A 25,258-nucleotide genomic window follows, 5' to 3' on the forward strand; every position below is an offset into this window, starting at 1 on the left:
TTGTTAACATATTAACTCACATGAATTCATAATTGATAGCCGTCTTTCTTCCGAGCTGCCACGGCTACCGTCTCCATGTGTAAGACGAGGAGAGACATTGCCAGAACAGTGTAAGGCGACTTTGTAATGGTTGCATGATAATTTCTGAGTGAATAAACTTTTTTTTTCTTTTCCAAAAATATGCGATTTGGCAGTAATTGCCTTATTTGATAGCAAAGAGAGATCCAAAGCAATAACAGAGGCGGCAGACAACTCAATTATAAAAGCAATTGAAAAGCTTTGGACTAGAAACTCCATGAAAGGCTGAGGAGTTCGGATCACCGCAGAGCTTCTGTAGATTATGTCGCACTGTTTAGAACATCAAACAAATGCAATGAGGTCTATCAATAGAAGCTCTTTTACCAAACATCGCAACAACAAACCAGTGAGGCGCTACAAAAAAAGGTAAAAGGAGGAATTGGGATCAGAAGGGAGGAAACGAATGGAATGGAGCACTATAGGATAGCAAATCTGTGCAGCTTTTACTCCAAAAAAAAGTTCCCATCTACAAAAGTATCTGACTTCTATCATTTCAGATATTGCCTCAATGTCTTCCAAAGAACTGCAAAGAAATGCTACTTTAGATGGAGAAGTGACAAACAGAGTCTTGAGGAGCAGCGGGTGATAATGGTGGCCAGACGTAAACAATTACTTGCTCTGTTTTCTCATCCCTACAACAGCAGCCGAGCTCCCTCTCTCACAGGGAGGTGCAGCTGCTGCTCTGAACCGTGCCTGGTGCCCACACGACCCTCAAGTATTCTCAGCAATTCTAAGAGTCAAGGTAGAACCTGCATGGGTACAAATTTGCCTCGCCTTCTCTCCTGTCTTTAACGTCAGGTGTGTTTCCAGAGACACTGAAAACAGCTGTAATTAAACCTCTGCTGAAAAAGCACAATCTTGACAAGACACAAATGAACAACTACAGGATCTCAAATCTCTGATTTTTAAGTAAGATCACTGAAAAAGCTGTTTTTTATCCGCTTAATTACTTTTTTTTTTTGTCACTTTGTGTTTATTAGATTTTCAGTTTTTTTTTTTTACAACTGCACATTTTTACCAGATCACAAAAATGATCTGTATATTCACCGTGCAACAAACAAACAAATAAAAATAAAAAGTAGAAAAACAAACATAAACTTGTGGGTTAGCACATTAATAATCTATCAAAAAAAAGAAAAGAGGAAGAAAAAAAAAGAGGCCCGCATCCTTATGCTTTCTGTAGATAAAATGTCCACTTTGCCATCTCTTCTCAAATAGCCCTTCCCTCAAACTCAGGATATGGGTCAGTCTTTCCATCGTCCATATTTCTTTAATAATATCCAGCCACTGTTTAAAAGTAGGCGATTCAGGTTTATACCAAGCTCTAGTGATGGTTTTCCTAGTAGCTGTAAGGAGTGTCTTAACCAACCAGTGATCCTCTGCCTGCACTACTGTTGCAAAATGACACAAGTATACAACAGTACATGTTAATGGAATCTCATATCCAAGTACTTTTGTCAAAACTGAATGTACTTCTTTCCAGAAAAATTTAAATTTTTAACAATTCCAAAAAATATGTGCATGATGTGCATTTAAAGTACCACATTGCCTCCAGCAAGGATAAGATGTTAATGTTTTTTTACTTTGGATCTTAGGCGTTATAAAATACCGAATTCAATTTTTCCAATTAAACACTCTCCATTGGTGTGAGCTTGTGGAAGTATGTTGGAATATACACATCTCATACCATTCTTCTGATGAAATTTCCACATTCAATTCTTCTGATGAAATTTCCACATTCAATTCTTCTTCCCATTGATTTCACATATAATGTTGAATTGCCTTTGCATTCCATAAGACTCTCATAAAACCTGGAGATCACTTTGGTACATTTGATGTTAGGTTTATATGCACTCAGCATTACACTTATCACTGAGTTCATCTCCTGTGAAGGCTCCATCTTCACTTCCTTGTTGTAGTAATCTCTGAATTGTATATATCTATATCGCTTAATTACTTTTTAACACAAAACAAATGCTATGATCCCTTCCAGTCAGGTTTTAGACAGCACCACAGCACTAATGGCCCTTTTCCACTAGTACCTGCTCAGCTCGGTTCTACCCGCCAAGCCCCCGTCTTGCGCTTTTCCACTAGGGGCTGAGGCGGGTAGAGCCGTGCCAAGCAGATACTTTTTCTGTAACCATTCTGTCGAGGTTCTAACCGGGCTGAGCCGGCACTATATCTGACGTCACCACCCTCCGCGCCACTGATTGGTCGGGGGGCGGGGGCGTCAGACGTTTGAATCAGGAAGCGGGAGTCAGCGCGAGAGCGACTTGCAGCTCGCGGCGATTTTATTATACAGCGCAAACGTCTGTTTGGTGATCCAACTCTGAGTTGCAGATGTTCATAAACCTGGTGGCTGACGAGAGAATTAAAAAAGGGATGTAGACGGGCGATAAGGAACGATCAGATCAGATCCACAGGCGCTCTGTTTTCTTCTCAGCCGCTCGCGGCTCCATCTGATTTCTCATCAGCGCCGACGCGAACAAAGGAGTTGCGCAATCGAGTACGTCACAGCAGCTTCACCATAACCCCCCCACTTCTCACCTGGCTGTGGAAAAACAAACGGGGACAAAGCGCGTAGAAGCGAGACGAGTCGGGCTGAGTAGGTGCTAGTGGAAAAGCGCCATAAGACTGCCAAAGTGACCAAAGTGTCATTTAACCAAAGTGTTTAATGACATTTGTCTGAATACAGACAGTGGAAAAATGTCGGTCTTAGTTTTAGTGGACCTCAGTGCTGCAGTTGATATAGTTTACCACAATATTTTACTCTTTACGACTGTAAAACTGGAGCGTGTTTTTACAGAGCTGTACTGAACTGGTTCAAAGCATACTTAAGAGAACAGGAAGTACTTTGTGTCCATAGATAACTTTACATCTGAACACAGATGTGGAGTTCCCAAGGTTCCATCCTGGGACCTCTTCTGTTTAACATCTACATGCCTCGACTGGCAGCGATTATAAAAAACAACAAAATAAACTACCATAGCTATGCAGATGACATGCAGATATATATTACAATGTGCCCAGGAGACAGAGGCCCTGTAAATGCATTGAAGAGATTAATGGCTGGATGTGCCACAACTTTCTCCAGCTAAACAAAAACAAAACTGCAGTAATTGCCTTTGGAGACAAAGATAAATGATCACAGTTCACCACAGAGCTTCCATCAATACACCTAAAAACTACCAACCAGGCCAGAAATCTGGGTGTAGTGATGGACTCAGACCTAAATGTGGAGAAACACATTGAGGCAATAACAAAGTCGGCTTAATCACCTTAATACATCAAGGTTAAAATATCTGATGCCTCAGCAAGACCTGGAAAAACAGGTCTACCTAAAAAGTCAGCTAGACAACTGCAGCTGATTCAGAACTCTGCTGCTCCAGTCCTCACTAAGACCAAAATAGTGGACCACATCAGTCCAGCTCTGAGGTCTTTACAATGCATGTCTTTCTGTCAGAGGACAGACTTTAAAGTTCTGATACTGGTCTATAAAACTCTGAATGGTCTCGGACCAAAATACACCAGTGACCTCCTGACCCATTCAATCATCAAGATCTGGTTTTTAATCAGTTCTCAGTCAGAACCAGACATGGAGAAGCTGCATTCAGCTTTTATGCTCCACGTGTCTGGAACAAACTCCCAGTTCACCTGAAACACTATACAAGTCCAAAACATGATCATATTTTAACTACTGTTTTTATCCATTATTCTTTTTTCTTTCTTTCTTTTTGTTTAAATCTTAAATCACGCTTTTTAGTTCTCCTATGTGATGTTTTAATGTCTCTGTAAAGCACTTTGAATCACCTTGATGTTGAATCGCGCTATAGAAAATAAACTAGCCTTGCGTCTCATCAGACCTCCTCCACTCCTGTGACCAGTACAAATACTTATTTCTGTATTGTGTGTATGTTATGTGTTGAACATTCACCTCTTGTAAATACGATTTATTCTTACACAGCAACAAAGTTCCCCTCTGCTGTCAGTCTGTCAGGCTCCCAGTGGAGGTTGACGGGCCAGCTGCAGCAGTGGTCATCCCAACCAGTTAGATGAATACGGGTGTCACATTTGCCAAAATCACACTGATGTTGTCAGCCTGACATACCTTTAACAAGACACCCAAAACTGCCTATCCCTTCATGGTGGGAGGCAGCGTAGGTCCAGGGCCCTGCAGACTGTTGATCAAAAGCAAGCGTGCGCAGGCACTGATTTGCACAAATGTAGCATCCTTTGGCCTTGAGCCTGCATGTCTTATTGACTCAGGGCTTCATTGCACACACAGAGAGCTTCAGTAATCTCTCTGAAGCTTCTCTACACACAAACTACAAACAAAGTAGCTATCAGTCTGTGAGGCTTTCTAACATTACCGACCTGGCTTTTACATTACTTGAAGAAGAGGCATTTTAAAATATGAATCTAATAAGACCAGCAAGTTTACTTTCTTTGGTTCTGTACAAATTATGATTTTAGCAAATCAATTTTTCCCTCAGAATATCTAAGAGACTCAAAACCATAGTTATTATATCACACCTGTCATCTGGCATGACTTAGAGCATAGTTATAAAATCAAGCTTACACACATGTGATTAAGTAGTTTGATTTTAATAGATTAACGTATACTGGTATATATTCTCTCTCATTAGTTGGTCAGTACCAACCAAATCATCTGTCTGATACTGGGAGGCTGCACAATAGATATATCTAGCTTTTGCTATGTGCACAAGGGAAATATGAAGTTAATTGTACTCAGACAGCTAAAACTTTATTTCCTGGGAATGTAGAAGAAAAACTCACCGTTCCAGCTTCACATGACAAATGTTAAAGAGAAGTTTGTATCACAAACCTGAGATTATTGCTCGCGAATGATGCGGGCATCTCATCGAGCAAAAGATTTTGTTCCAAAAAGAGAAAACAAAACACACTGGAGCAGTGAGTCAGTTCATTCATCTAATAAGAGTAGTAGCAGCCCTGGATTAGACTCGGCTATTTTACATTCATGGTTCAGATGTTGGTCTCCCGAGACTTAAGAGAAGGGATATGGCTGCCTCTCGGTTTGAGATGCCATTCTTAAAACCCGTTCCTGACAGGGCCCCCACCATGCCTACCTGCTCACGGCGAGCGGGATGAGATGGCACGTCCTCAGTGAGCGGGGTACTTTGCTTTCCCACTGATTACATTTCTGCTGTGAGTATCCACCTTTCGTTGCCGTTTTACACTGAGAAAATGGCCTTGCTCGCGAGGAAGGGAACAATGATGACGGCCCCTCAGATGGAGGAACAAAAGGGCTCCTAATATTTGGTGTCTTGAAACTAACTGTATAAAAAAAAGAGTTTGAGAAAGGATAGTTCAGACTTACAGGACAAACCATTAGTGAGAAAAGTCCAGCTTATTTTCTGAGGCTACGGCACCTGCTAATGTCCCAAGACATTAAAGAAGAATTCACTGAATACTTTTGGTCTCCATAGCTGGAGATCAACTCCTTGACAGGTGAACATAGGGAGAATTTTTATGACCCTCATCCGGTACATTTTTTTAAATACATAAATGTTTTGATAATTAGGGGTATTTTTGAGTGATGGCAGTCTATTATGTTAAGAGCCAGCTTTCATCACTTCACCTCCTTATGATGTGTGAACAAAGAGCTAGGAGAACATAATCGCTCTTATTTAAATATAAGTGGCTTGTTATGCTCTAATTGAACAAACCTTCATGGCCCGTTCTGGGCTGGTTTCAAACGGTTTGGGGAGAAGACCCCTGACAGGTGGCAGTTGAATTAGCCATCTGCCGGGGACGACGGCTGATGACCAGCTGGCCTGTGGCTGCTGGTCGTTCTGGGCCGAGCCGGTCAGAACTTCAGCCGTGAGCCACCTTCGCCCGTACTCCATTCAAAATCAACCTGGGAAGGTTTGGGTCGTGGCTCCAGTTCTGCTTCAGCGGCCATTCTTTTCTTCGTGAGCTACCTAGTTGGGCCAGGGCCAGCCTAGCCACGCTTTGTTGTGGTAGCTCCAGTGGAGCTTGCACGGAGCTGCAGCAGTCGTCATTCAGATGTTGGTACAGAGACAAAATCTGAGCCGCGGATAGATTCTATCGGATTGAGTGACACCAACATCTGGAATCAAGCTCTTTATGTTTGTGAAAATACAATCAAGCTGATTCTGATTCTGATATCATTAAGGCTAAATTGCTAACAGAGATAGCGTGTGGTAACTGAGTCACAATCAGTACATATTTAGGATGCTGAGATTTTCACTTTAAAATGCATGTTAACATTTTCATCCAACCTAATTTGTACTAATAGTCAGGAAAAAGACACACCCAGATAATCTGTTGAAATTGAACTAATCTAATGCAATCCAATGCAAGTAAACACTTAAACAAGACTGGAACTGGTCTACACTGGCCTATATATCATTTGTTGTTGTTTATCTGGGGTTAAATGTAACCCTTTTTAAGACTTGGTGAGGGTCCAGCTGATTTTTTTTCTTTGTAAATTTTTTTCTAGCCCATAAACCCTTACAAATGTACTTTCTTTTTAACTGTATGTTAACAGCACTAGTTTTGGGAGAAATTACTTTCTGGCACTTCTTATTATGGCTGCACAGTGATGCATGACTTTTGCACAAACCACTACCGTCCTTTTAATTATCATGGATGCTGTGGTGAGAAAACAAGCTGTGGTAGGAAAAGCATGACCCAATGGCGTCTTTCAGTTTTACATTATCATAAAGTATGCTGCTGTTCCCTTGCTGTGTGATTAATTCATGTGTGTATCATTAATGCAGGGATATCCAGAGGCAAAGACAAAAGCTCGGTCAATATAAAATAAAACACAGGAGCAGTCTGTTAAAAACTATGCACACATATGAAAATGCTCACAAACTGAATCTTGGAGCCACGACACGCAGTGAGTCATATGATGCCCTTGTTTTGCAAAGTGGTGCTCTGTTTAAACCAACAGAAACAATGATAGTTGACCCTCTGAGAGGGGAAGCAGCCACAGGGCCAGTTTAATATGCAGATGAGGTGTGGGACTGCTGCACGCTGCAGGACTTAAAACACAAAAAACAGACTTCTTTCCAGCTCTTTTTATCCATCGCTTGTATATTGCATCTGTTCTCTTGTCATCTCTTCCTTTTTCATTCTTTTTCTTTATTCATGTGTCACATTTTCTTTCTTTATTCCGTTATACTCTGTTTCGCTCTTATTTCTTAAGTTATTCTTTCCTCTGTTGAGAACATCTTGCCTCCTCCTTGCCCTCCTTCTCCATTTTGTCAGATGACGCAACCATCCTGTTGTAAATGCTGCAGGAGCCAGAGGTGGAATAATGACAACACAGTTGTTCCAAACTTATAACTAAGCAGGTGGCGTAGAGGAGACAGCCGGAGGAGCTCTGAGGACCTCACAGCTGCAGCGCACGGGCAGTTTGGGAAGTGCATGCTTTAGGAAAAGTGATTACAGCTGCGAGTTAAAAAGTCCTGCTGCCACTCAGTCACAGAGGTACCCAACTTGACTTTTTCCAAACATAATAAAAGCAGTAAGTGAAATATGAGCAACTACAAGTCAGTCATATCCATAGTGTTCTGTAAGCAGAGTGTCATCAGCCACTAAATGACGTTAGCATGGGCTTCTGATACTCAGTGAGTATTTGATTTACACAGATGACACAAACTAATACTCCTGTTTTTAGTGATTTCTCTAAACGAAACTACAACCTAGTGTTTGGGGGTTTACAGTCCACCACGCTGCCTCTATGTCAACCAATACTCACACTCAAGACAGACACTACACGGTCTGAGGGTGGTGGTTGCTGAGTATCGATGTGCAAGTCTGCAAAGTCTGGCCTGTGTGGAGTAATATATATACATATAATATATACATATATATGTATATTAAGCATCCTTGCGCTTCAACATGCAAATAACTTAAACCAGTTTAAACCCCACAACTCCATTCAGCAATGCAGGCCTGTTATCTCGGAACCAGTGGCGTGCCTTGCAGCTGTGGGGCTTAGTGAGAAAGAGAGACAAATGTGTTGTGTCGGTCCATGCAGGGAAGAGGGAGACAGAGAATGAGATTGAAAGAAAGCAAAGGAGAAAAGACGGACAGAGGGAGTGAAAGAGAGAGCGAGAGAGCAAGAGCGAGAGAGAGAGAGAGAGGGGCCGACGGGGCAGGAGGGAGAAATGTGGTGGCAGTATGTCAGCTACTGATAAGGGCATTAGTCTGCCCCCTGTGGGTCAGAGGGAGAGACTGACACAACCAGCACACGCTCAACCACATGTGCACACGTGAATGCACATTCTTCTCTCTGTGGATGTCAGCTTTGCTGTCTGAGACTAGTCAACAAATAACAGATAAGACCAGCACATGGCAACCACCAACAATTCAACTCTCAGTCACCAGAATCACTCTGAACTCCTGTATCCGAACACATGAAAGAGACGCACAACCACAGCCGAACAAATATGTTAAAAAAAAAAGAGGAAAAAAGGGCCGCTTCATACCGAGCAGAAGGATTCTATAGATGAGAGCCAAGGCTGGTGGGTCCTGTGAGACTGGAGACTCTTTCATGTCAGACATGGGATCCATCCTAAATGGAGCAAGGCCCTTTATTTACTGAGCTAATTGAGTGCAGAACGGCATGTGGAGCCAACTCTAAACAATGCCCCAGATCCTGTATTCATAAGTGAGTGTTTGAAGGACACAAGATAATCCCTGCAGCTTACACAACAGGGAGCATATAAACTTGGGCAATGGCAGAGTTCTTCATGGTGTTGCAACATGGCTGGCAAAATCCAAATTATGGATTATTATTCAACAACAGTTTGTCATGCTGTAACAATATTTAGTGTAAATGCTAGGCTTGCTGAGGCTGTGTCAACGCTGAGCCACAGGGGTGATTTATCGGGAAGATGGGCGAGGAAGATGAGGGTGGGGGGGGGGTGAGATGGAACACGTGAAGACGTAAAGGAAGGCTCTAATTTGGAGCGGGGCCACTCACCAGAGGACACAAGACAAGATCAATGAATGGAGGAGAATCACAGAAGCACAACTTCAAAAAGGAAAGAGACAGATATTTCTCTGTGAAGTCTACCACTCATTACCATTGGTAAGAGGGTGCGGGAGGAGGAAGAGGAGGAGGAGGAGGTGGAGGAGTGTGGGCTGTGTGACGGACTGATGACAGGGTGCTAGGGGGCTCCAGGCAGAACTCTCCAGAGCCGTTATGAGCTCTGGTTACTTTGAGTACAATAGCCACAGACGAGTCTGTGAACTGTACGAAACATCTTTCCATGAGTGAACAGAAGGTGTATTGGGACAGAATTTTCTACAAGTATATAAAAGCAGAGATACAGCACACTTGAAAGTATAAAGGGATGCATATTCTGTGAATGGCAGTCCTCGGGCTTTATGTCAATTTTTTTTTTTTTAGCTGGAATCACTTCCAGTCTTTTTATCTCATCTTTGCTGTGTTTTTTATTTTCAGACCTCTTCCTCTTCTATATCCGAATGTAGTTAGGGTGAAATTATTTACTGTGAGTAGTAAGGGTGGGAAAAGCAACAAAAGCCATATTTTGTTTTGCAGTTAATAATGTGATGAAAATCATAACTCATGAAAGTTTAATTTGATTCCTAGCAGTGTGCGCCCACTCACATACGTCACATAAACACTCGGTTAAAGCAACCTTTGACATCAAGGGGATGCCCTGAAGCTTTGAGCACTCTTCACCTGCACTTTACAACATGCTGGGTGGTCGAATAGACACTAACAGAAGTCCCCGAACAGCTTAAATATGCATGAAGATGATCTTACAATGGTAGACCAGAAAATAGAGGAAAAGCTTGCAGCAGGTAGAGAAGTATGTTCTATAACATGCAGTTACATGTGCAAACAGGTGGGATTTTACCCAAATGATGATGCTTCACACAACCTAGAGCCCAAATCTTAATAAAAAATAAAAAATCTAAAATGAAAGTACTGTAGCAGATTTCTTTTCGAAGTCAGGACACTAAAATACATTTGTTCTTCAAAGTTCTGTCACTCGATCTCCTCCAATCTCATGATTAAGGATTACAGCCATTTAAGCAAATTACATCCAAAAATGTAAAATCAACTCCAATTTTTAATGCTCTCAAAAAAAAACCTTTGCAGTCATCGCCACCCTGAAGTCTGGAGCTCATGGACATTACCAAATTATCCCAAAAGATGCTTTGCCAGGCCTTCACTGCAGCCACGAATAAGAAGAATAATCCATTTCTTTGCCTTGAAAAAGTCTTGAGGTGCTTTTGTGGTATGTGTGGGGTCATTCTCCATCTGCACTGTGAAGCCATGTCTTATCAGTTTTGTAGCGTGGGTGGATGTGAGCTTTTTTAGATGGTTTCTGACAGTCTATTCCAACTTGCTGTTCTTGAATTCTGGAAATAGTTTACACCTTCTCGTAAACTGTATTTATATTTATGAAGGTATCTTATGAAGGTCTCTCTTGGTGTCTTGTTGATTTTAACAATAAAACATCTACCTTATCCAGAGTATTCTTGACTTTGGTTGATGTGGTAAAAGAGATTTACATTTGCAATCATCAATCATGCACTTCAGTTGTGTTCTGTGATCTTTAAGGCGTTTGCATGCTGTTGAACTCACCAGTGTTTTTTATTTAAAGAATGCACCAAACTGTTGATTTGGACACACCTAAGGTTTTTGCTTTCTCCTTTACATATTTTTGCTATTTATTTATTTATCAATGGCTTCTTTCACTAACAATTACATCCTTTGAATTGCATTTAGGTAGCTCTAGTCAAAAAGGCATGGACACCTGATATCGACTCCAGACCTTCCATCTGTTTTATTTCTAGTACATTTTTTTTAAATGAATGGACCACACTTGAAGTCAAATGTCCAAATGCTTTTGAGCCCCTAAAAATGGAGGTACTTTGCTTCAAATGGTTGTAATTTCTAAATGTTGGGAATACAATGTTTTTGTGAAACAGCTGTCACCATAGTTAACAGAACTTCACATAATAGTAAAAGGACATGAACGCACATCGGACTAAACAAAAACGCTTGTATTTAGGGTTTCAAATAAAAAGAAAAGGCTCTGTTTCTGTGATGTAAACAACTAAAAGGCCAAACAATACTAATGAATGTTCTTTTAACATTTGTTTTAAGTTGTTATGATAATTCCTGTCATTTGTATTTTGTGAACCATTCAATGCAAAACACAAACGATTGCTAAATTTTTAGAATATTTCTTGCATCTGTTTCATTCAGGGCTTATTTTCACTAATACCAGGGTATATCATCAATATCAGGGTATATCATTAATATCAGGATATAATTAATACCAGGGTATATAACTAATACCAGGGTATATAATTAATACCAGGGCATATCATCAATATCAGGGTATATCATTAATATCAGGGGATTTATCATTAATACAAGGGTATATCATTAATATCAGGATATAATTAATACCAGGGTATATAGTTAATACCAGGGTATATAACTAATACCAGGGTATATCACTAATACCAGGGTATATCATTAATATCAGGGGATTTATCATTAATACCAGGGTATATAATTAATTCCAGGGTATATAGTTAATACCAGGACATGTCACTAATACCAGGGACATAGATATCGGGCACTTTAATGGACAGTCGTGCATCTACCACAGGACAGAATGTGTCATTTTTGCCAAAATGACATTTTGTAATGGTTATCTCTGCTGTTAATCATGAAGGGAAAATTGAATAATTACCCTTAAAAGTAATTTTGACAATCAGCAATAATGACTAAAATTAGATGATGAAAGAATGGAAAAACTGTGTTGCCTTGTTAAATCAATGCTGTTTGCAGTTTGGTGAAAAGGGCACAAGCAGCATGAATCCATCAATCTATCTAAGCCAGCAGGGAATGTGATGGGGTGTTTTTGTGGCAGCGCTCAGCGGGAACCTTGAACCAATTAGGCTTTGTTTTAATGCCCCAGGATCGCTTAATATTGGAGGGCTGACCACGGAGGGTTTGTTTTAATGCTTTCAGTGGAAAATTTAGTCAAAACACAAATTCAACAACATATGATAATCGTGCAAAGTTTACAAAACAGAAAACAAAATAATTTCCATATCAATGCCACAATGCCTTTTTGGGGTTAATATTGTTATTTGATACATGCATTTCTGATGAGACATTTGTAGCATCCTCTTAATTAAAAAAGAAAAAAAAAGTTTCATAAAAACCCTAAAAAATGATAGAAAATGTAAAAAACTAAATAAAAATACATAGGTTTACCTAATGTATTCCCAATGATTAGGAAAATAATTATTTAGAGATTGTTTTAATACAAAATTTAAAATATAATTTATAATATATGACTAACACTTCAAAACACTTTATATTTCATATGTCAGGCTTTAAAGGGTTAGCGATTAGATTTGAACAGTAAATCCAGCATTTGTGTGATCTTTGATAAAGAATAATTTCCACATAATTCAAAATGTGGGGTATTGTTGTGTTAGGAAACAAAATCCCTTTTGTATAACTTGCTCCGTGTTGCTCCATTAATACACCACAGCGTTCTGCATAAAACATGCAAAACACAGAAAGCATTCGAAATGTATTTGGCTGCCAGGAGCAAAGAGAGGCAAAGAGAAGAGAAGAGACATTTTGAGAACACTTACATGTAAAAATCTGTGGAAAACCAAAAAAAAGCTGCTCAGCAGCTGACCTAAGAGAAACAAGACATCACTGTGGAACATTCTGTATTGTGGAGACAGTGGGATCCCGGAGCACCTGCCTTCCCGACAGGGGAGGAAGTGACACTTCACAGAAATGTGAAAAGTTCTTAGGCTGTTCTTGCTTTTCAAAGTTCATGTTTTAGACAAGACTTGATGCAGTTATGTGACACATCACTGAAGCATCAGTGTGCAGTTGAAAAATCACCCACAGGGGGTAGAACTCTAGTTCACTACACAGTCAAACCTTCCATCACAGGGAATGTTTATGATTTATGATACTGATATCCAATAAATGACTGTCGATAGTAGCCTGTGTCACCCACCTGGTGCACGAAGACACAAAACCAAACGTGTGAGGCCGTTCTACAGTGATATAGAATAAACTGTAATCTGATAAGCAACCCTACCAGTTTGTCACATAGACTGCCACTCTTCACAGCCTTCACCTTGAGAAGAAAAATAGTGGAATACACAGTGTGTTGCAGATAATACCAAGGTTATAACTGTCCTTTTTTAATTCAATCATGACAGCAGCTTCCGAGCATTCAACACCGACTTAAAATGTTGCACTTAGTCAAAAAGGAAAAGGTGAGATGGGCAGACCACTTAAAATGTTGGTGTAATGAGCTGTTTCAATACTCAAGCACTGACCTTGGCTGAATTAGCCCCTGCCGTGCCCTCCAGCTAGGTGTTGCTAATATAGCTAAATACTAATATGTGACTGCTGATCACAAATCTCTGAGCGGAGCCTGAAGGGATGATTAATGTAACCTGTGCTCATGACAACTGTGAGTAGGAACTGTAAGCAGACAGAGAGAGTGATTTCTTCAGCGGTATTGAGCACATTATCCTACCTCGAGGGTTATTGAGTGCCGCTTCAGTGGCCTTCCTTCCCTCCCCACAGTGGCTCTGGTCAAACGGCAGACACTGCTCTCCCGTCCCGGCGACTACCTCAAGGTTGCGCGATGGATCTTTTGGCTGCCCGAGGTTCCTGACTCTGTAAACTTTGCGGCTGCTGGTGTCAGACACGTAGAGGACCTCACCCACCGGGTCCATGGCCAGGTAGTACTTATGGGCAGGGCTGGTGCTGGTGAGAGAATACAGTTGATTGAAGATAAGGTGAAGCAGCTTTTATTTTTCAATTTCTTTTTTCAGACTTGTACCAAGCTGGGGTTTGAAGTTATGCTGACAGAGACTAGTTTTATGAAGTAGAAACCTCCAGATTTAGGCAGCACTCTTAGTCATCACAGTAAATGGCTTTGTTCGAAGACTTACACTGGAAAGCTAGATAAATATCTTCTGTTTTATATTGCACAGATGACAACATGGACCCTGAATCAACCTCTGTAGCAGCCGCCACTGCGGGATGCTTCTGAACGATAAGTAACACATTTATTTACACACTTAGAGTGAATGATTGGACTATCTAATCTTTGATACACATGCTGCTTTTGCTTATATGATAAACAGACTTTCTACTCTGTACTAATTAAAAAAAAAAAAGAAAAAAAAGCCACACAAACACATGGTGACTTTCTAATTTCAACAAAGACTGAGTCTGGCTGCTTTCTGCCCATTCAGCACAATGCAACATGCCCGCCCCCTACCCCACTGAGGCCGTCCTGCCTAACATCTCATCCTCTGTAAATACTGCAACATATTCACATGTAAAACGGCGTACCAGTAGTGAATGTGCGACAATACCCAGCAAGGTAGAGAAAGTTTGCTGTGAGGAGATAAAGCCCAACCTCACATGGACCACGGCTGAGAGCCCATGTAGGGTCCAGGTGCGTTTCTTCTCTGCTTTGAGTCCAACCATTGAGCTCAGGTTTCTCTTGAAATTGTGGCCATGAAGTTTTGAAAAAACATTTTTTTAAACCTTGCTTTTTTAGTGCTCCAAAGCAGAGTTATCAATTATGTTGTCAGCTGTGTACCACTTAAAATGCAACTAATTGCCGTACGAGATTAATAGATGATGCTACAAATCCTTTTGGGACTGTTTAAAGTCAGAAAAAAGCACAATGGGGCAATTAATATTCTTCTGAGAGTATCAAAGCACTAAATCAGTCATTAATATGACCCTGATAAGAAATAACTAACAACAACAACAAACCAAGGAAACAATGGTAAGACGAGCTCAAATCAAGATGCCATACATTCAAAATGATGCAATTAAAAGAACAACCCAAAAAACCCAACATGAAACAAATATCACCTTTTCCATCTCAATAGTAAAATAATCAAAATATCACAAAAACGACTGTAAACCGTTCTTTATAAGGAGAAGTAATCCCGTTAAAGACTGAAGTAGTGCCAGATGGCTCATAACCGAGAGGCAATGGGACTTTTCCTCATCACGCTCGACAGGGAACGTGGGTTATTGTCCAAATCTGATTGTGTAAAACAAGATTCAACACTTTATCAGTTAGTTATTGTTGTGTTTTTTTCACATTAGCTAAACTAAGAAACGATCATGTCATGACAAAAATATTGGGACCCATAACCTAACCTAACGTCTTTCCAGGCAATTACTGGATCAAATGCTTCTTGTGGCTCTGAGTGAGGCTTCTGTGTAATTTGGCCCACTCCGCCTGGCAAGCTGCTCCCCTTCTCTTTGGTTTGATGGGTGATTTATTTATTTTATTTTCCCGACTGTGACTTTAAACTGACATCAGGACTCACAGCAGGCCACTTCCTAATGGTCAAATGTTTTCTTATCGTCCATTCTTCTGTACTCTTCTGATGTATGTTTTTGATTTCCTATCCTGCTGGAGGGGCCATGACCTGCGGAGCTCTCTGACACCGGCCGCTATGTTTCACTCCAGACTGCCTTGATTATCTTCTGATTTCGCTGCGCTCCGTACTGATTCGACATAGTCTGCGCCAGTCTCAGCGAAGCAGTCCAAGAGCATGGCTGAGCCTCCTTCATGTCTTAAGGTCGCTGTTCTGTCATTTTCTTTTACATTTTCATTCTTTTTCCTCTACACTGCAAAAATCAAGACCTCTAGAAATACGCCTTTCGTTATTCTGTAGAAATGGTCTCATTTTAAGCAAAGAAAGCTTTGCCTGTGGGGTAAGAAAAATGTATTGACTAAAATTCTTAAGACTACCTAAAATAGTGTACTAATTTTCTTGAAACAAGGCTTTTCTTTCTTCACTTGTGGGACTTCAATGTACCAATAGTGTAATTCGATGTCATCACCAGAGTTTCATCTTTCTCTCCAACAAGAAAATTATCATTACCATTCTTTCTTTCTTTTCTTGTCCACATTAATACAATACCAATAGATTTAGTAAAAACGTGAAACACATAAGGTAAATGGCCAACTAAAACTGTAAAACTATCTGAAAACTTTGGTCTAGTGGGAGAAAAACTGAGTCCAATGACATCGCATCACCTTTAGAGGGGTATCAATCAGAAATAAGCAAAATTCAAAGCCTCTTTGGTTTTCAGAAGCATACAGATGTGACTGCGCATCTTTGGTTTAACGTACAACCAACAATTGCTTAGAGTGACACCTTAAGGATGTTTTTATGTGAGCTAAGATTTCATAGGGTTAGTCATTCATTTGTCAGCACAAAAAGACCCACATGCCAGGCAGAGATAAGAGATTGTACGTATAAATAAATATATGCTGACTAAATATGTGAAGAAGAGCATAATCCATGCATGCATAATTCCTAGCAGAAGCTTCATCCTAGCACAATCTTTTTTTAGCCGTGACACCTCTAGGAGCGCTGGTGCATTTTGATGATGTCCTATTGTCATCAGCTGAATCTTATGCATGAATGTATCCACATGTCTGTCTTTAGCTTTAGTGTTATTATTCCTATATGTGTATGTTTGTAAGTAGTTTACCACTGCTACTTGAATTTTAATTATTTCTATCCTCCCTGCTTGAACAGAGATGTACACTCTTTGACACAACACCCCCTCAGCGGGGCTACAACACCTCTTGAGACGTTTGTGTCTTTAATAGCCTTACCATCTCTTATGCAGTGGTTGTTTATTCATTTGTCTTCTGTGTCTTGTCCTTTCACATCAATTTATTCTGTTTTGTAAGCACTTTATTCTAAATAAATAACAAATCGGCACTGGAAAATAAAAAAAAACAAGTCATAAGGCCACATGAGTGATCCTTGTAGTAGTAGTTATTGTAATTTATGAAAGGTGGACGAAAGATGGGAAGGTTATATAGTGTAAGTCTCTCCATACATGCATTTTATATTGTTTCTTTTTATTAAAACCCATGTTGTCCTCAGAGTAAATCTCATGTTCCAGTAAACATGCTGTGAACAGGGACTTAATTTACCCTCATGTGAGTTGCATTGTACCTAAATGTACTTCTCTATAATGAATGGCAACACGGCTGTAGATGTAGGACTTGACTTACCTCCACACACACAGACTGCACTTCATTAATTACATAAAGGCTTTGATATCATGAGGCTGTTGTGCTGCATTATTGAGACCTGAACACAATGACTGCAAAAATGTGAAAGGGAATGTAAAATTTGCACTTTGAACATTGAAGCCAACTGAGTTCGAAGCAATTACTTTGTAGTGTGAAATCCAGTGTCAGCCGCGCCGGTCAAAGGCTTCCTGCCAATTAAACTAGAAGACATCCCGTTAAAGTGTTCACTCTTTTCCTCAGTTCCAATTTAATAGAAAATGCATTTAATGCTAAATTTACAATGTCAAAAAAAGAACATATTTTCTCATCTTTCTCGCTTTTGTATTGTCTCGTTTAAAAAATAAAAAAATCCAATTAAAATATTTCTTCGCATTTAGACCTTTTGTTTTGTACCTAATCATTTCCTATGATTATCTATCTGCATTGGCTGCAGCTGTACGCTGTTAGACAATGTCTGACGGCTGCCCCGACTAACCCTAACAATGGGAAAAAAATCTTTTTTAATGAAAAATAATTTAAGAAAAAATAACTCCCTCCTGATATTAACCTGGTTCTTTCCACAGCCCGGAAAAGAAAGCGCCGTGACTCAGGCAGGGTTGTTGTCAGTCATCTAGTCCATTAAGTGCATAACTGTTTACAGAGCTCAGCGCTGAACTGCACATACATAATTTAAGCATGATCCTCTGAGAGTTATTCACCGGGTTTCAGGATGTGCCGCTGCTCATGCAGCGTATGATACGTGTTGGGCACGTATAACTGACAACAAATCACTGTTTTCTCACAGATGTTTGCACTTCTGAATACATTGGTCTGCTGCAGTAAATTAAACAAAGAAGAAAAATGGCCACAACACAAAACCTAACCTTTACATAACTAACGATAATCAGAGCTGATAGAGCCATCTACCTGTTCCCGATTGTCTCCCTGAATCGATCGTCTGGCTCTCAGATAATATAGTTGAAGACTTCCTGTACTATTTACTTCACCTCTCAGTCAAACTTACGGGGGGAAAGAATAGACTTTTTTTTTAGTGTTTTTTTTTTTACGTTGAGTGTTTCCCATATTGTCTCCCCGCAGAGAGCACCTTGTTTCGAAGCCCTTTCGGTTGATAGGCACTTTGCTGAGAACAATGCGTGGTGAAATGCTTTGAAAGCCGAATATGGATGAATTATTAATGCATTTGACTTAGGAGAACAATAGTACGGAATAAAGGAGCAACACTAACACACCGCTACCAGTAAAAAGCTGCAGTGGAGAGAAAGAAGCGGCAACTAAAAGCGAAACCTCCAGGGTATGAGAAGAAAAGGTATCGAAAGTGCTGCAAGACGAATCCAGTTCACTACCCCAACATGTCTGCCATTAGCTCGGCTGCTCCATCACCGACAGCTTCCACATGTGTCAGCTACATTTATTTCAGACTGCGATGACTATTGAGAATAAATAAAGTTTCCATTTGTACAATACACACACACACACACACACACACACACGCTTTTGCCATTTGTGCAATTGTGATTTTAACTACGGTATTTATTATTCATTATATTTTTTTAATCCGCTCAAAGATTTTATTTAAGCATTTATGACCAAATGGCATATAGCAGATTATAAAATCATTTAGGCTCTCTATAAAAATTGGTTAAATTTTTTTACTTTACTTTTTAGACATACATTTGAAGCCATAACTGGTTTCGAGAGGATTTTTGAAGATTATGTGTTGCTTTTAGTGAATCTGCCCATTTCAGACTTTTAAAGGGTAACTGTTTTAACTTCTGTGCTCCCCCTCACCACCACCAACCACACCAGCATGTGTACACCCACACACACACCCACACACACCCACACACCCACACACCCACACACACACACACACACACACACACACACACACACACACACACACACACACACACACACACACACACACACACACACACACACACACATATATATCCCTCAGAAATCTTGAAATTATTTGATCAACTCCAAACTGCTTGTGCTTATCTGCTGGCAGGTGTAGCGGTACCCCGCTGAGGAAGAAGTACCTCCTGTTGGGAAACACTCCCTCAGGCTTTGGACTTGGAAATTACCCAGACAAGTTTATATTTGTACTTTTACAATGTGTTTACACATATTTACACATCCACCCAAAAGGTTCAAGCGTAAAAATGGCCAGTCACGTTATCATATGTACATGGACTGAAACTATGGCGTGGCGGAGATACGATATCTTGAAAAATCCTCTGTGTTTTGAAATCGGATAAAGCCTAACCTCTCTCACACAAACACCCAGAAGCACATACACGATCGGCTCAAAATAACCCACGATAGTGGCACACACGCGGGCAGACAAACATCAACACACACAAAGAGACTCCCACACTCACATGCACACACCCTATAACATCTGTCTAATCTTCTGTCAAACATGGTGTACTGAGCTCATACCACCATTGAAGCTCGGGGCCAGGGATGATGCTCAAGTCCTTCCTAGCCTGTGCTTTTAGCTCGGCTCAGGAAAGCGAGCGAACCGATGCGTACTCCAAACAGATTTACAGTAATCCTCTAAAAAAAATGAAATCCTTGACATTTGGGCTGATTTCCAGTTTTCAAATTTAATATTGCCTAGTGGAAATTTAAATGAGGATATAAGGGATCTGGCTGCAATCAGAGTATGTGTGCGCAGACTCTGGCTTGAGGCGTGTGTTTGTGGAGAAGTCGGGTCAGTGCAATTTTCAGCAAAACAAACAAAGTTAAAGTGTGAGGACATTTTGCAATGTGTCCTGTCTTTTCTCTTGATACTGTTGTGTGTGTTGCTGTGTGATTACACGTGCAAAGAAGGTGGTAATGAGCAGTTCTCACCTGTGTCTGGTGTCCCGGTTCCTGACAATAAGCCATTAAATGGTGTTTGAAAAGAAGGAAAGAGAGGATAACAATTATTTATTTTGCTAATAAGAGTCAAACACAGCCTGAACTACAACGGGTTTGTTTCAATTGGGATTAGCCGGAAACTTTCTGGCATTTCCTCCCATAGGAAGGGGAAGTATCAAATAGATACCGTGAAACCGCCGACCGAACCAGAAATATTAGTCAGAGATATAATAATGACAGCAAATGATAGAGTAAAGTTACATAAGGAGAACACTCTACAGGACAAATGACTGTGCAATCCCATCGAGAGTCTACGCTTGAGAAAATACAGAAATAGAGAATGTACTGCCTGCAGCAGAGTAGGAGATATCATCGTCATAATCCACAGGAAAAAAGAAAAGTCTCTTTGTTTCACAGCGAAGCTTCTCTCACGTCCTAAAGAGGTAGATTAAAGCCTGTGATGTCTGAGACTCACAGTCTCTGCCTCTGCATAAAAACAAACTTCTGAGCATCCTGCCGAGATGAAACAGATTACAACCACAGATCCCAATCGGAGCTACGGCTGACCCACATCAGCTGTGCTAATTTTGTTACCAATGTGCAAAATCTTATTGTCTTCCAATGAGGGAAACAGAGCTGCCTTACAACTTTCTGTTTTGAGTCTTCCAGCAGGAGAAAGGAGTTTAGCGTTAAATTAGCAATACAGCATAATTTTAGGCTGGAAATTCTCACCGGGAAAACTGTGACGTTCTCATTGCGCAAGGCTGCGGTGTTCAGAGTTTTGCACAAATGTTGATAAAAAAAATAACGCCAGTAATCTTATTGAGCATTTAAGGAGCCATCACATGGAAAAGCACCAGTTTATCAGGTTAAGGGGAAAGACGGCGGCACCGCAGCAGCAAACACTGGAGTTTGTTGTTGTTTGAAAATTAAAAAACACATTTCAGAAAGAAATTCCCCAAAGAAAGGCAGACGCCACAATGATGGATAAAACTGTAACATTCATTGTCCTAGATGACAGGCCCTCACTGGCCGTTGCAAAAGATGGATTTCACAGCGTAAGTGAGCATCTGGAGCCACAGTACAGTTACTCAGGTTGCAAACACAACCCTGAGACTGACTGATAATATTTCATGCCAGCTGAAAGAAGTGCAACTCCATGCTGGACGTTTGGACCCCCAATGAGTGCAGATGTCAAGATATTAAATGCCCGTTTGTTTTACATATTTCTGGCTGCACTTGTAAATTTAATTACTGATTCTTCATTTAAAGGAGCATGAGGCTCCTTTTAAGAAATGAGACTCTCTAGCGCCACCCTTCACCACGACTGCCGTCGGGGGTACTGCAGCCAACAGTGAAGCCTGCACGGGAGAACGGGGAGAACGCGCATGCAGCGTCATGTGACGTCACATCCGCAGGACAGCGCGGGAAATTCGGCCCCCGAATTGCAGCACATTTTGCAGCACACAGCCTGTTCAAGGCAACGGAGAGATACACTAGAGGGCTCAATCTTTTTGGTTTGGAACGCTTCATCTGACATTATTACTAGAAAACTTAAAACGTATACAAATTTTTTTCATAAATCCTGCCTCAATCCTGCCTCAAGCTCCTTTAAGAGATATTCATTTGATGTTAATTAAATAAATGAATTAAAATAACATTTGTATTAGAATAGACCAAAGTATCAACCAAAACCCCAAATCGTGTCACAACATGCAAGTTCATGACTCACTTGAGCTCCAGTATGGTCCTGGTGTATCCATCCGGGTGGACCCTGCGGACGAAGTTAAAGTCCCCGACGTAGAGCGAGCCATCGGGGCCGCCGGCCAGGGCCACGGGGGCAAACAGCATCATGTCTCGGGCTGCACCGCTGCAGCTCGGGCCGCAGGGAACGCTGCGGTAGAAACCGTTTCCCATGACAGTGTTAATAACTGGGGGCTGCTGGGAAAGGAAGACATTTTCTCCATTTCCTTTGTGAAGGATTCCTGTGGAGAGATAAATACATTTAATCTTTAAAATCCCTGAAAACATATTGCCTCTCTCAGCTTTTGCAATCCCTTTATTTCACACGCCACATTTTGTCCCTCTTTTATTGTCTGAATTTCTTATGCTGGATTATGTGACAAGAGAAATTTGGAGACGCATATTTGAATGTAAACATGACAAAAGTGGTTGGGTTGTTTAGCTATTGTATCTCATATCAGAACCAACCACACTCACATAGTCCACATTCATTTAATTATGATGTAACAGATTCCCCGGCACGCCTGCATTTTTTGCACTCCTTTCTTTGAATACCGCTCTCAGTTATTCTTGACATTGTATTCATTTGTTATCATTTAACAGTGAGAAAATAAGCTTAATGTTGTGGCAAGAGTGAAAGTAAAGTGAAAGAAAGGAAAAACTTCAAAAGACGAAAAAATTGGTTGAATTTGGTTGAAATTACAATCCATCATACAATTTTCACACTTTAAATAAAATCATCTGGGCGCCAAAAGGAAACCAATTACAAACATAAAGACTAAACAAGTCATTTTCTTTTGTGACTTGGTGTGGTTTTGTTGGTACTCGCCGCTGTGTAAGTTGAGGGCGTGGTGTTTATCCAGGGACCATCCTCCCAGGTTGGACGGCACCAGCTCAAAGCCCTGCATCAGCGCTGTCCTCCGCTCCCAGTGGACCACTCCAGGACACGACTCGTACTCATAACCAACTGATACTGAAAGGCAAATACAAACACACGCCACGGCTTCATTTTGTGTACCAAATATAATACAATAATTACATGGAGAAATTGGTCTTTTATAACACTAGAGTGTGTTGAGACAAAGTAATACATGAGCTGAGATCTGTTGGAGCGTATCAGCCACATTTTGCACAGACGTTCCCCATCTCTCTTGATGGTGTATTGTTCTGAGAGCTGAGATAGATTAAAGGCCTGCACCAAGCCCTTATCAGTTTTTTTCTTCCTTGAGACAGATCAGCCAGAAGTGGAGGCGTAATCAGGAGGAGCCTGCCTTCATGAAGGAGCCCTAGAATTAGCTGCTTTGCCTCTTAGTGGTAATGTTATGCTGTGAGTTTCCCACTCCAACCATCAACAGCTTTTTTTTATTCTCAACTTGGCAAGGGTAACTACGTTTTGACAGTAATTTACCACTTGAAATATGTTGTATATCAACAGGTGACAAAGGAAAAGGAAAACATACAAACATACGTCTGAGTCATTCAATGGTATAACAGAAACCAGCTCACTTGAAAGGCAGGTTTTGACATATGAAATACCAATCACCATTACTTTGAAGATCCCGGATGAGAGCGTGCCCTTCGGGGTACAAACGTTTCATTACGAGATGAAAGGAATCATTCAGATGAAAATGATTTGCAGTTACCCTTATTACCCAGCATGGACTCTAAAATGGCGTCGGAACCACTTGCTTTAGCGCTAAGCAAAAAGCTACGAGTTCCAGTATTTTGCACACTTGGAAACACGGAAATAAGAGGAACAATCTCTGGATTGCTCTTAGTTGTGTTGCTCCTTTAGCTGTCCTCTGGAAAAGATGGTCAAAGATGTGCTCTGCACTGTTCAGCGTTTCTGCGGCCTCCTCGGTTTGGCAATGACATCTTTCCTTTAAGCCGTCTTTCAACTGGCCGCTATTTGACCAATGCACAATGTCATCTCAGAGACCATTGATGTCTTAGCTTTTCAGAGGAGTTCAGGCAAGCCCGTCTGTTTGAATACCCACAAGCCTTTGCTTTTGTGTGAGGTAAGATCAACGCTTTTTTTTGACTACCGTGAATGAGCCGTAAGGAGATACGTGGACCCAAACCATGCCGCGAAAAAAAAAGCTGCCCAGCAAAGAACCGCAGCCGCTGGATCCTCAATCCAGCTCTTTTGTGACCAATACCCCGGCTTTGTCCTTTAATCCATCAACCACCTGCAAGCTGTCACTGAGTTAAAGTAGTAAACAATTTCATCTTTTACAGTTAACCAAAGGATGCTTTGATCATTTTATCCACTTTATTTATGAGGCAAATGTATTGCATAATTAAAAGAATCAGACCGTGTCTTAGCTAAACTACAGACCATGGTTCTTATCCACTCTCCACAACCGCCGTATCCTCCTGGCAGGTCCTCCAGCTTGTTGAGTGACACCTTTACAGATGGTCCAGAATGCGGCGGTGTCTGGCTTTCAATGAACCTAAAAAGGCTTGTGTCACTTCCATTGCTCATTAAGCTGCAGCGGCTACCAGCAGCAGCTGCAATCAAATTTAAATCACTTCTGCTGTCCTACAGAGGGATATCTGGGTCAGCTCACACCTACCTCAACTCAATCATACAGGTTTACACATCAGGGTGCTCATTGCACGCCTCACAGAAACCCTGTCTGGCAGAGGCATCGCTAAACACCAGACACTCTCAGTCCAGACGGTCCTCACAGATTGTCCCACGCAGGTGGAACGACCTGCCAGCTCTTTAGGGCAGGGATGTCCCTCTCTATCTCCAAGAAGAACATTTCCATCTACATCTTCTCCTTACTGCTTAATCTAACCCCATCCTCCGCTGCACTTCTCTATTAAAAGGTGATTATCCATTGATCGGGCTTTTTTCAGACTTTGCAATTGCCTTTTGTTTTACTTGGAAATTAAATTTATTTTAAGCACACTGAAAGTCTTCCTCTGCTTTTTGTCTTGAGTTGCTTTTGCTAAAAGTGTCTGCTGAATAAAATGAAATGCAGTGTAATCCAAAACAGCAGGAGTCCCGCATTGTGACTCCCGTTTAAAAATATAAAGTTGCTTAAATTGGAATAATGATACCGTGTAGAGGAACGACAGGGTGACATATCTGACACAAAAGCCGCGGAAGAAGAGTTGCCACTGTCAATCACTCTCGGTACTGATCTCTCTTAACCTGCGTTTCGGTGCACTCACAAGTCTGCGAGCTGCTGGAAGCTCGAGGGAAAACGGGGAGCAGCGTCAGCACGGAGAGCGGTTGAGATGCTGGAATGCTTAAGTAGGGGTGCTCACGCAACGTACCAGCGCGAGAGAATCCCTTTTACACACGGAGAAACCCCCAACAGCCATGCAAGGCCGACTTAAATCTCCCACTCAGTGTGCAATCGATAAGGTGATTGGGGAGGGAAAATAATGGGTAATTTGGA

At 41.0% G+C, this 25,258-nt stretch overlaps 1 protein-coding gene across 2 annotated transcripts in view; it reads right to left on the minus strand.

The window, feature by feature from the left end:
* tenm1 (teneurin transmembrane protein 1) overlaps positions 1-25,258 on the minus strand; it is a 203,763-nt gene that overhangs the window by 32,106 nt on the left and 146,399 nt on the right. The window contains exons 19-22 of one of the 2 annotated variants that reach the window (XM_061725763.1): positions 22,675-22,818; positions 21,835-22,087; positions 20,094-20,114; positions 13,671-13,903 (exon numbers count right to left, since the gene is read on the minus strand). In XM_061725763.1, the coding sequence (XP_061581747.1) occupies positions 13,671-13,903; positions 20,094-20,114; positions 21,835-22,087; positions 22,675-22,818 (651 nt within the window). The remainder of the gene's footprint in view (positions 1-13,670; positions 13,904-20,093; positions 20,115-21,834; positions 22,088-22,674; positions 22,819-25,258) is intronic. The other variant, XM_061725764.1, reaches the window with a different exon arrangement.

The sequence above is a fragment of the Cololabis saira genome, chromosome 7 (genome assembly GCF_033807715.1).
Source record: "Cololabis saira isolate AMF1-May2022 chromosome 7, fColSai1.1, whole genome shotgun sequence".
NCBI lineage: Eukaryota > Metazoa > Chordata > Actinopteri > Beloniformes > Belonidae > Cololabis > Cololabis saira.